This window comes from Nanorana parkeri, unplaced genomic scaffold, assembly GCF_000935625.1.
Source record: "Nanorana parkeri isolate BGI_ZX_2015 unplaced genomic scaffold, ASM93562v1 scaffold2694, whole genome shotgun sequence".
In the NCBI taxonomy this organism is placed as follows: domain Eukaryota; kingdom Metazoa; phylum Chordata; class Amphibia; order Anura; family Dicroglossidae; genus Nanorana; species Nanorana parkeri.
This window is the reverse complement of record NW_017308962.1, coordinates 62,381-73,332: the sequence shown is the minus strand read 5'-3', so window position 1 is coordinate 73,332 and position 10,952 is coordinate 62,381. Positions and strand designations below refer to the sequence as shown.

The following is a 10,952-nucleotide window of genomic DNA, read 5'->3' as shown; positions in this document are numbered from 1 at the left end:
TTTTTTTTTTTTTTTTCACTGAAATGTGAAAAGCTAATGTGTTGCTCAGGGAAAGTCCCACCCATCTCGGACAATGCTAGGCCAGTCATTTCAGTGGACGCGTTGTATGGCATGGGGGATGACGTGTACTCTTGTTTCCCCGCTCAGGTGCTTGCTACTACGACTCCAACCAGTCCATGTACGTGTTTGGCGGCTGCACGCAGAGCAGCTGTAACGCGGCGTTCAATGATCTGTGGCGGCTCGACCTGAATAGCAAGGAGTGGATCCGACCTTTGGCCTCCGGTGAGTGAATTGTTACCGCGGACTATACTGCGTCACCGTGCTGGGGGGAATTGGGGAGCTTTCCTGCAGATGGTGCATCAGGCTGGTCATGTGATATTGTCAGATGAGGAGAATCTGAGGTTACATTGGATGATCTGCAGCTGTTATGATACCAGCACCTCCGCCTCTCATCATGTGACATACTTCCCCATACCTGGGAAGGGTCACCTGCTCCCCCCATACCTGGGAAGGGTCACCTGCTCCCCCATATCTGGGAAGGGTCACCTGCTCCCCCATATCTGGGAAGGGTCACCTGCTCCCCCATATCTGGGAAGGGTCACCTGCTCCCCCATATCTGGGAAGGGTCACCTGCTCCCCCATATCTGGGAAGGGTCACCTGCTCCCCCATATCTGGGAAGGGTCACCTGCTCCCCCATATCTGGGAAGGGTCACCTGCTCCCCCATATCTGGGAAGGGTCACCTGCTCCCCCATATCTGGGAAGGGTCACCTGCTCCCCCATATCTGGGAAGGGTCACCTGCTCCCCCATATCTGGGAAGGGTCACCTGCTCCCCCATATCTGGGAAGGGTCACCTGCTCCCCCATATCTGGGAAGGGTCACCTGCTCCCCCATATCTGGGAAGGGTCACCTGCTCCCCCATATCTGGGAAGGGTCACCTGCTCCCCCATATCTGGGAAGGGTCACCTGCTCCCCCATATCTGGGAAGGGTCACCTGCTCCCCCATATCTGGGAAGGGTCACCTGCTCCCCCATATCTGGGAAGGGTCACCTGCTCCCCCATATCTGGGAAGGGTCACCTGCTCCCCCATATCTGGGAAGGGTCACCTGCTCCCCCATATCTGGGAAGGGTCACCTGCTCCCCCATATCTGGGAAGGGTCACCTGCTCCCCCATATCTGGGAAGGGTCACCTGCTCCCCCATATCTGGGAAGGGTCACCTGCTCCCCCATATCTGGGAAGGGTCACCTGCTCCCCCATATCTGGGAAGGGTCACCTGCTCCCCCATATCTGGGAAGGGTCACCTGCTCCCCCATATCTGGGAAGGGTCACCTGCTCCCCCATATCTGGGAAGGGTCACCTGCTCCCCCATATCTGGGAAGGGTCACCTGCTCCCCCATATCTGGGAAGGGTCACCTGCTCCCCCATATCTGGGAAGGGTCACCTGCTCCCCCATATCTGGGAAGGGTCACCTGCTCCCCCATATCTGGGAAGGGTCACCTGCTCCCCCATATCTGGGAAGGGTCACCTGCTCCCCCATATCTGGGAAGGGTCACCTGCTCCCCCATATCTGGGAAGGGTCACCTGCTCCCCCATATCTGGGAAGGGTCACCTGCTCCCCCATATCTGGGAAGGGTCACCTGCTCCCCCATACCTGGGAAGGGTCACCTGCTCCCCCCCATACCTTGGAATAATGGGTCACATGCTCCCCCATACCTGGGAAGGGTCACCTGCTCCCCCCCCATACCTGGGACGGGTCACCTGCTTAGCCATCCATATATGTAATGGGGTCACCTGCTCGGCCATATCTGGAAGTACCGGGTATCTGCAGGGGAGCAGATTGTATCCTCACGCAGTGTGTAGAGGGTACTCGGCCTGCTTGGCTCTGGAGTGAACTGACCAGCAAAGACACCCTAATTTTGGGGGGGGTTAGGTCCTTTTACCACAATGCTGGTCACATGTTTGAGGAGTGACATTCTTGCAGCGCCCCCAGCTGAGGACCCCAATGTATTCCCGGGGCCAATGTAGCTGAGTCTCTGCACTGCTTCCATATACAGACATGTCAGTGGGCTGAGCCTGCGGGAACATGTGCCGCCATGAGAAGACAACTATCTGCCTCTCCTGATCCCGGAGCCGCTCTGCATTCTCCTCTCCTCCAGTAATGGGAATTCCCAGCTTGTACCCTGAGAATGTGCTGCACCGAGGTATCCCACGGGAGGGGCCCCTGCCACCATCCCACCCTGCTCTCTCCTCCTAGGACAGGGCCACAGGCAGCTTCTCATGGATGAGCTCATTCAGCCTGGAAGAATGCCCAGATGGCCCGTGTTCTAACATGTGCTCAGGTGTCACTGTGACACGGCAATGAGAGAACCCCGGCCACAGGGGGCACCTGGCAGGTGTCTTGTTGGGGCTTCTTCGGTGCTGTGCCGGCGTCTGGACTCGGAGGCGTCTCCATGAGAATCCCCGGAATCGCCTTTCACCGGGGAGGGGAGTGCGGGAAATCCTGCTCTGTGGTACGGAGTCTCCAGGAAGTGGCGTATCCTGTCCCCCGGAGCAGATGTCACCCTACAGGCTGAACAATGTGCGCGTGTTCATGCCGGGCCTGACGCTTTGTACGGGGTCAGGGGTCACTGCGGACCTGGTGAACTCACGCATTGTACAGGGGCCAAATGGACCCCTTGGTCCTGGAGTGTGCTGCTGGGAATCTTCTGGGACCAGTGACTCCAGTCCTGCCCGGTTGAATGTGTATGTGTGGAGGGGGTAGTGGTGTATCACCTTGCCTGGGTGAATGTGTATGTGGAGGGGGTGGCGGTGTATCACCTTGCCTGGGTGAATGTGTATGTGGAGGGGGTGGCGGTGTATCACCTTGCCTGGGTGAATGTGTATGTGGAGGGGGTGGCGGTGTATCACCTTGCCTGGGTGAATGTGTATGTGGAGGGGGTGGCTCACAGGTTCCTACCCCTCTCCCAAGGCCGGGGCCACGCTGGTTGTCTACAAGGAGCTGCTGGTTCTGTTTGGCGGTTGGACTCGCCCCAGCCCGTACCCCTTACATCAGCCGGAGCGATTTTTCGATGAGATCCACACGTACTCGCCGTCTAAGAACTGGTAATACAGATGCTGTGCGCGTATGTTCCATGTATGTTGCGTGTACGCGGCCCGGCGTCCTCCGTGTACAATGTCTGAGCCTTCCCCAGCCTGTCGCTTCTGTGTATAATCCTCCCTGACCGGGATCGCAGCTCAGTCCCTACAGTCCTCATCCCCACAATGTGTCCCCCTGAAGGTGCATTATATGCGTATATCATGCTTCATCTTCCCCCCCACCTCTCCCCATCTCGGGGGCTGTTTGCATACACTGTTTACCACTTTCCTGCCCCTGAAACCTTCTTAACACAACTTTCAGCCCCCTTCAGTCAGGCCAACCTATAATCTGAGCCGAGACGCATTCTCTTCTCTCAGTCAGCGCCGCTTCCTCCTCCGCTCTCTCTGACCAGGCACGCTGCTTCCTCCTCCGCTCTCTCTGACCAGGCACGCTGCTTCCTCCTCCGCGCTCTCTGACCAGGCACGCTGCTTCCTCCTCCGCTCTCTCTGACCAGGCACGCTGCTTCCTCCTCCGCTCTCTCTGACCAGGCACGCTGCTTCCTCCTCCGCTCTCTCTGACCAGGCACGCTGCTTCCTCCTCCGCTCTCTCTGACCAGGCACGCTGCTTCCTCCTCCGCTCTCTCTGACCAGGCACGCTGCTTCCTCCTCCGCTCTCTCTGACCAGGCACGCTGCTTCCTCCTCCGCTCTCTCTGACCAGGCACGCTGCTTCCTCCTCCGCTCTCTCTGACCAGGCACGCTGCTTCCTCCTCCGCTCTCTCTGACCAGGCACGCTGCTTCCTCCTCCGCTCTCTCTGACCAGGCACGCTGCTTCCTCCTCCGCTCTCTCTGACCAGGCACGCTGCTTCCTCCTCCGCTCTCTCTGACCAGGCACGCTGCTTCCTCCTCCGCTCTCTCTGACCAGGCACGCTGCTTCCTCCTCCGCTCTCTCTGACCAGGCACGCTGCTTCCTCCTCCGCTCTCTCTGACCAGGCACGCTGCTTCCTCCTCCGCTCTCTCTGACCAGGCACGCTGCTTCCTCCTCCGCTCTCTCTGACCAGGCACGCTGCTTCCTCCTCCGCTCTCTCTGACCAGGCACGCTGCTTCCTCCTCCGCTCTCTCTGACCAGGCACGCTGCTTCCTCCTCCGCTCTCTCTGACCAGGCACGCTGCTTCCTCCTCCGCTCTCTCTGACCAGGCACGCTGCTTCCTCCTCCGCTCTCTCTGACCAGGCACGCTGCTTCCTCCTCCGCTCTCTCTGACCAGGCACGCTGCTTCCTCCTCCGCTCTCTCTGACCAGGCACGCTGCTTCCTCCTCCGCTCTCTCTGACCAGGCACGCTGCTTCCTCCTCCGCTCTCTCTGACCAGGCACGCTGCTTCCTCCTCCGCTCTCTCTGACCAGGCACGCTGCTTCCTCCTCCGCTCTCTCTGACCAGGCACGCTGCTTCCTCCTCCGCTCTCTCTGACCAGGCACGCTGCTTCCTCCTCCGCTCTCTCTGACCAGGCACGCTGCTTCCTCCTCCGCTCTCTCTGACCAGGCACGCTGCTTCCTCCTCCGCTCTCTCTGACCAGGCACGCTGCTTCCTCCTCCGCTCTCTCTGACCAGGCACGCTGCTTCCTCCTCCGCTCTCTCTGACCAGGCACGCTGCTTCCTCCTCCGCTCTCTCTGACCAGGCACGCTGCTTCCTCCTCCGCTCTCTCTGACCAGGCACGCTGCTTCCTCCTCCGCTCTCTCTGACCAGGCACGCTGCTTCCTCCTCCGCTCTCTCTGACCAGGCACGCTGCTTCCTCCTCCGCTCTCTCTGACCAGGCACGCTGCTTCCTCCTCCGCTCTCTCTGACCAGGCACGCTGCTTCCTCCTCCGCTCTCTCTGACCAGGCACGCTGCTTCCTCCTCCGCTCTCTCTGACCAGGCACGCTGCTTCCTCCTCCGCTCTCTCTGACCAGGCACGCTGCTTCCTCCTCCGCTCTCTCTGACCAGGCACGCTGCTTCCTCCTCCGCTCTCTCTGACCAGGCACGCTGCTTCCTCCTCCGCTCTCTCTGACCAGGCACGCTGCTTCCTCCTCCGCTCTCTCTGACCAGGCACGCTGCTTCCTCCTCCGCTCTCTCTGACCAGGCACGCTGCTTCCTCCTCCGCTCTCTCTGACCAGGCACGCTGCTTCCTCCTCCGCTCTCTCTGACCAGGCACGCTGCTTCCTCCTCCGCTCTCTCTGACCAGGCACGCTGCTTCCTCCTCCGCTCTCTCTGACCAGGCACGCTGCTTCCTCCTCCGCTCTCTCTGACCAGGCACGCTGCTTCCTCCTCCGCTCTCTCTGACCAGGCACGCTGCTTCCTCCTCCGCTCTCTCTGACCAGGCACGCTGCTTCCTCCTCCGCTCTCTCTGACCAGGCACGCTGCTTCCTCCTCCGCTCTCTCTGACCAGGCACGCTGCTTCCTCCTCCGCTCTCTCTGACCAGGCACGCTGCTTCCTCCTCCGCTCTCTCTGACCAGGCACGCTGCTTCCTCCTCCGCTCTCTCTGACCAGGCACGCTGCTTCCTCCTCCGCTCTCTCTGACCAGGCACGCTGCTTCCTCCTCCGCTCTCTCTGACCAGGCACGCTGCTTCCTCCTCCGCTCTCTCTGACCAGGCACGCTGCTTCCTCCTCCGCTCTCTCTGACCAGGCACGCTGCTTCCTCCTCCGCTCTCTCTGACCAGGCACGCTGCTTCCTCCTCCGCTCTCTCTGACCAGGCACGCTGCTTCCTCCTCCGCTCTCTCTGACCAGGCACGCTGCTTCCTCCTCCGCTCTCTCTGACCAGGCACGCTGCTTCCTCCTCCGCTCTCTCTGACCAGGCACGCTGCTTCCTCCTCCGCTCTCTCTGACCAGGCACGCTGCTTCCTCCTCCGCTCTCTCTGACCAGGCACGCTGCTTCCTCCTCCGCTCTCTCTGACCAGGCACGCTGCTTCCTCCTCCGCTCTCTCTGACCAGGCACGCTGCTTCCTCCTCCGCTCTCTCTGACCAGGCACGCTGCTTCCTCCTCCGCTCTCTCTGACCAGGCACGCTGCTTCCTCCTCCGCTCTCTCTGACCAGGCACGCTGCTTCCTCCTCCGCTCTCTCTGACCAGGCACGCTGCTTCCTCCTCCGCTCTCTCTGACCAGGCACGCTGCTTCCTCCTCCGCTCTCTCTGACCAGGCACGCTGCTTCCTCCTCCGCTCTCTCTGACCAGGCACGCTGCTTCCTCCTCCGCTCTCTCTGACCAGGCACGCTGCTTCCTCCTCCGCTCTCTCTGACCAGGCACGCTGCTTCCTCCTCCGCTCTCTCTGACCAGGCACGCTGCTTCCTCCTCCGCTCTCTCTGACCAGGCACGCTGCTTCCTCCTCCGCTCTCTCTGACCAGGCACGCTGCTTCCTCCTCCGCTCTCTCTGACCAGGCACGCTGCTTCCTCCTCCGCTCTCTCTGACCAGGCACGCTGCTTCCTCCTCCGCTCTCTCTGACCAGGCACGCTGCTTCCTCCTCCGCTCTCTCTGACCAGGCACGCTGCTTCCTCCTCCGCTCTCTCTGACCAGGCACGCTGCTTCCTCCTCCGCTCTCTCTGACCAGGCACGCTGCTTCCTCCTCCGCTCTCTCTGACCAGGCACGCTGCTTCCTCCTCCGCTCTCTCTGACCAGGCACGCTGCTTCCTCCTCCGCTCTCTCTGACCAGGCACGCTGCTTCCTCCTCCGCTCTCTCTGACCAGGCACGCTGCTTCCTCCTCCGCTCTCTCTGACCAGGCACGCTGCTTCCTCCTCCGCTCTCTCTGACCAGGCACGCTGCTTCCTCCTCCGCTCTCTCTGACCAGGCACGCTGCTTCCTCCTCCGCTCTCTCTGACCAGGCACGCTGCTTCCTCCTCCGCTCTCTCTGACCAGGCACGCTGCTTCCTCCTCCGCTCTCTCTGACCAGGCACGCTGCTTCCTCCTCCGCTCTCTCTGACCAGGCACGCTGCTTCCTCCTCCGCTCTCTCTGACCAGGCACGCTGCTTCCTCCTCCGCTCTCTCTGACCAGGCACGCTGCTTCCTCCTCCGCTCTCTCTGACCAGGCACGCTGCTTCCTCCTCCGCTCTCTCTGACCAGGCACGCTGCTTCCTCCTCCGCTCTCTCTGACCAGGCACGCTGCTTCCTCCTCCGCTCTCTCTGACCAGGCACGCTGCTTCCTCCTCCGCTCTCTCTGACCAGGCACGCTGCTTCCTCCTCCGCTCTCTCTGACCAGGCACGCTGCTTCCTCCTCCGCTCTCTCTGACCAGGCACGCTGCTTCCTCCTCCGCTCTCTCTGACCAGGCACGCTGCTTCCTCCTCCGCTCTCTCTGACCAGGCACGCTGCTTCCTCCTCCGCTCTCTCTGACCAGGCACGCTGCTTCCTCCTCCGCTCTCTCTGACCAGGCACGCTGCTTCCTCCTCCGCTCTCTCTGACCAGGCACGCTGCTTCCTCCTCCGCTCTCTCTGACCAGGCACGCTGCTTCCTCCTCCGCTCTCTCTGACCAGGCACGCTGCTTCCTCCTCCGCTCTCTCTGACCAGGCACGCTGCTTCCTCCTCCGCTCTCTCTGACCAGGCACGCTGCTTCCTCCTCCGCTCTCTCTGACCAGTCACGCTGCCTCCTCCTCCGCTCTCTCTGACCAGGCACGCTGCCTCCTCTTCCGCTCTCTGACCAGTCACGCTGCCTCCTCCTCCGCTCTCTCTGACCAGGCACGCTGCTTCCTCCTCCGCTCTCTCTGACCAGGCACGCTGCTTCCTCCTCCGCTCTCTCTGACCTGGCACGCTGCTTCCTCCTCCGCTCTATCTGACGCTTCCTCCGTCGTCCCGCCATCTTCCTGTCTGCTTGTCTATGGATTCTTGAGTAATCTGCGGGACATTATAGAGGAACAAGTCATATGATTTGTCGTATTTATCCGAGGACTTTTTCTGTCTCCTACAGGTGGAACTGCATAGTCACCACGCACGGTCCTCCACCCATGGCCGGCCACTCCTCCTGCGTTATTGGAGACAAGATGATCGTTTTCGGGGGCTCTCTCGGGTCTCGGCAGATGTGAGTTATTTTGTACTTCTCCCCTGCCGTAGCGGTGCTGATCCGCTCTATCCCCCTCCCCCGTATGTCTCCAGGACCCGCTGTCCCTTCTTTTCTGTGCACTGCAGAGAGGAGGACGAGCTCGCCTGCGTTCTCTCTGGTCGGAGCAGATTAGTGATCTTCCTTCTCATTGTATCGGCGACTTGTACAGCAACGCGCTCCTATAACAGTCTTCATCTCTTCCGCAGGAGCAACGACGTCTGGGCCCTCGATATGGAGCAGTGGTCGTGGTCCAAGCCGGCTATTTCTGGGCCGTGCCCTTTCCCCCGGGGAGGACAGTCTCAGGTAACAGTCCCTCATCTTATGACAGGCGTCCGGCTCCCAGCATGCCTTGCTGCCTCGGCTGATCTGAGACGCCCGACAAGGGAGAGAACCCCGAGCATCGCAAAGGGTCTCCTGCAAAGCCGCATGCAGATCCTCCCACGGCCCCGTCTGCTGCTTCTCCGCTTCCTGTTCACACTTCAGTTACATTTTATTCCTTCGTCTGTCTGTCCTAACGGCTTCCTCTTCCTCCTCCTCCCAGATTGTTATCGACGGCGAGACCATTCTCATCCTGGGCGGCTGCGGAGGACCAAATGCTGTGAGTAGACACTGATACCTCTCCCACCCACACGCACAGTCGTGCCACGTGTGATGAAAACATGATGACATGTAATGCCCCACAATGCCTCGGGGCTACTTACTGCTCAACTCCGGGACATTGTCCTCATACAGGAGTCCTGTGTATTCTTCTTGGATCTTGCTGAGCTTTGTATTTCTTCCAGATCTGTGCAGTAATACAAGGTGAGACCTGGAGCTTCCTGTAATAAAGACCGGTCACTGCTCTTCTCTCTCCTTGTGCAGGGTGACTGGTCTTGTCTCCGCCCCCTCCTGTAATAAAGACCGCTCACTGCTCTTCTCTCTCCTTGTGCAGGGTGACTGGTCTTGTCTCCGCCCCCTCCTGTAATACAGACCAGTCACTGCTGCTCTCTCTCCTTGTACAGGGTGACTGGTCTTGTCTCCGCCCCCTCCTGTAATAAAGACCGCTCACTGCGGCTCTCTCTCCTTGTGCAGGGTGACTGGTCTTGTCTCCGCCCCCTCCTGTAATAAAGACCGCTCACTGCTGCTCTCTCTCCTTGACAGGGGAGGGGCTGGATTCTCCGCTTCGATCCTCCAGGCGCTGACTGGCGGAAAGGACGGGGGAGGGGGCGGGTACAGCTGGCTCTGCCTCTAGATAGGCAGAGCCAGCTGTCAGTCACGCAGCTGGGCGGATCCCGGCATAATTGTCGGGATCCGCTTCAGCTGCGGCGTCTCAGCATACCGCGAGCTGCAGCTCCCTATATACTGAGCCTAGGGTGACAGGAGGACGCTAGTTTGTTACCCTAAGGAGAACTATGGGGAAAAGCCCTGACCTTGTAGTTCTCCTTTTTAAAGGCACAGGCTCCTCCCACAAATCCAGGCTAGCCGATGGCCAGCGTTCATACTTATCACTTGTTTGCCTGATGAAGGGGATCCTGTGAGACCCCGAAACGTTGTATAGAGTGCATCTAGTACGTCAATAAACACGCACTGAACTTTCTTTGCAGTGCCGGTGTCTATTCTTTTACTGGAGTGACATTGTTACTCTGCAGAGAATATCCGGACATTAAATGGGGAAATGCTGAGCCAGTCCGTACACACGAAGTGTCGTCTTCTGTGGGCTCCATCTCGTCGTCCTTTCAGCTGCCCGGCCACGCTGTGCACCAGCAAGAGTAGTGACACAGCCATTCATTCTGGTGCTGGGACCTCGGCATGCTGTCTGCATGGAGCAGGGGTGGCCGGCCCTCCAGCTGTGGGTGGAACTACGAATCCCATGAGGCTTTGCAAGATTCTCACAGCCACAGACATGACTCCCGGAGAGAGATGCATCATGGGATTTGTAGTTCCACCGCAGCTGGAGGGGCGGAGTCTGGCCATCCCTGGCATAGAGGATCCCCACATCTGGATGAGGTGAGTGTTGAGTATAAAAGGAGTAATATTGTAACCAATCTTTCATAATTTAGGGATTTTATTATGTGTATTGCTAGGGATCGGGTTGGTTCCGTGTGAGGGGTTCAGTGTATTTGGGCATTGGGTTCGGCACGTTACCTTTAACCAGTTGACATCCGCGGTGTTAAACCCCCTTCCCATCCAGGCCATTTTTCAGTATTCAGCGCCACGGTACTTTAACTGACATTTATTCCGTCATGCAGCGCTGTACTGAAATGAATTTTATACCCTTTTTTGGGGACAGATAGAGCTTTCTTTTGGTGGTATTTATTCACCACTGGGGGTTTTATTTTTTTACTATATTAAGGAAAAATTACCGAAATTTAAAAAAAAAAAACAGTTTCCCCTATATTAAATGATAAAACATTTATTATTACCCAATTTTTTGGTAAAATATAAAAGATGGGGTCACGTCGGGTAAAAAGACACTAAACATGTCAAGCCTTAAAATTGCGTGCGCGCGCGAAACCTCAAAAAACGATAATACCCAAAATTGGCCATAGGCGACGCTTTAAAAGCTGTTACCGCTCATCAGTTTAGTGTTATCAGTGATTGATGGCCCTAAAATGATTGCTCTCACTGCGACGTTCGCGGCGATATGTAACATGTGTAGCGCAATTGTAATTTTTGCGCGCTGGGGCACCGGACGCGTATTTACGTTTATAGGCGCGTAAACGTGGGGTGGGGGAGTTAAACATTTTGGGGGGTTTTTTCCCCTTTTTTTATATGTGGCTTTTATTTTATTTTATTTTTTTATGTGTTACTTTTCTTTTTTTTATTTATTATTTTTTTTTT

The 10,952-nt window shown here is 58.4% G+C and overlaps 1 protein-coding gene across 1 annotated transcript in view; it reads left to right on the top strand.

The window, feature by feature from the left end:
• Positions 1-10,952, top strand: part of FBXO42 (F-box protein 42) — a 22,061-nt gene that overhangs the window by 7,186 nt on the left and 3,923 nt on the right. Inside the window, exons 4-8 of the mRNA XM_018574046.1 lie at positions 148-282; positions 2,950-3,103; positions 8,001-8,111; positions 8,339-8,435; positions 8,674-8,730. Of these exons, the coding sequence (XP_018429548.1) occupies positions 148-282; positions 2,950-3,103; positions 8,001-8,111; positions 8,339-8,435; positions 8,674-8,730 (554 nt within the window). The remainder of the gene's footprint in view (positions 1-147; positions 283-2,949; positions 3,104-8,000; positions 8,112-8,338; positions 8,436-8,673; positions 8,731-10,952) is intronic.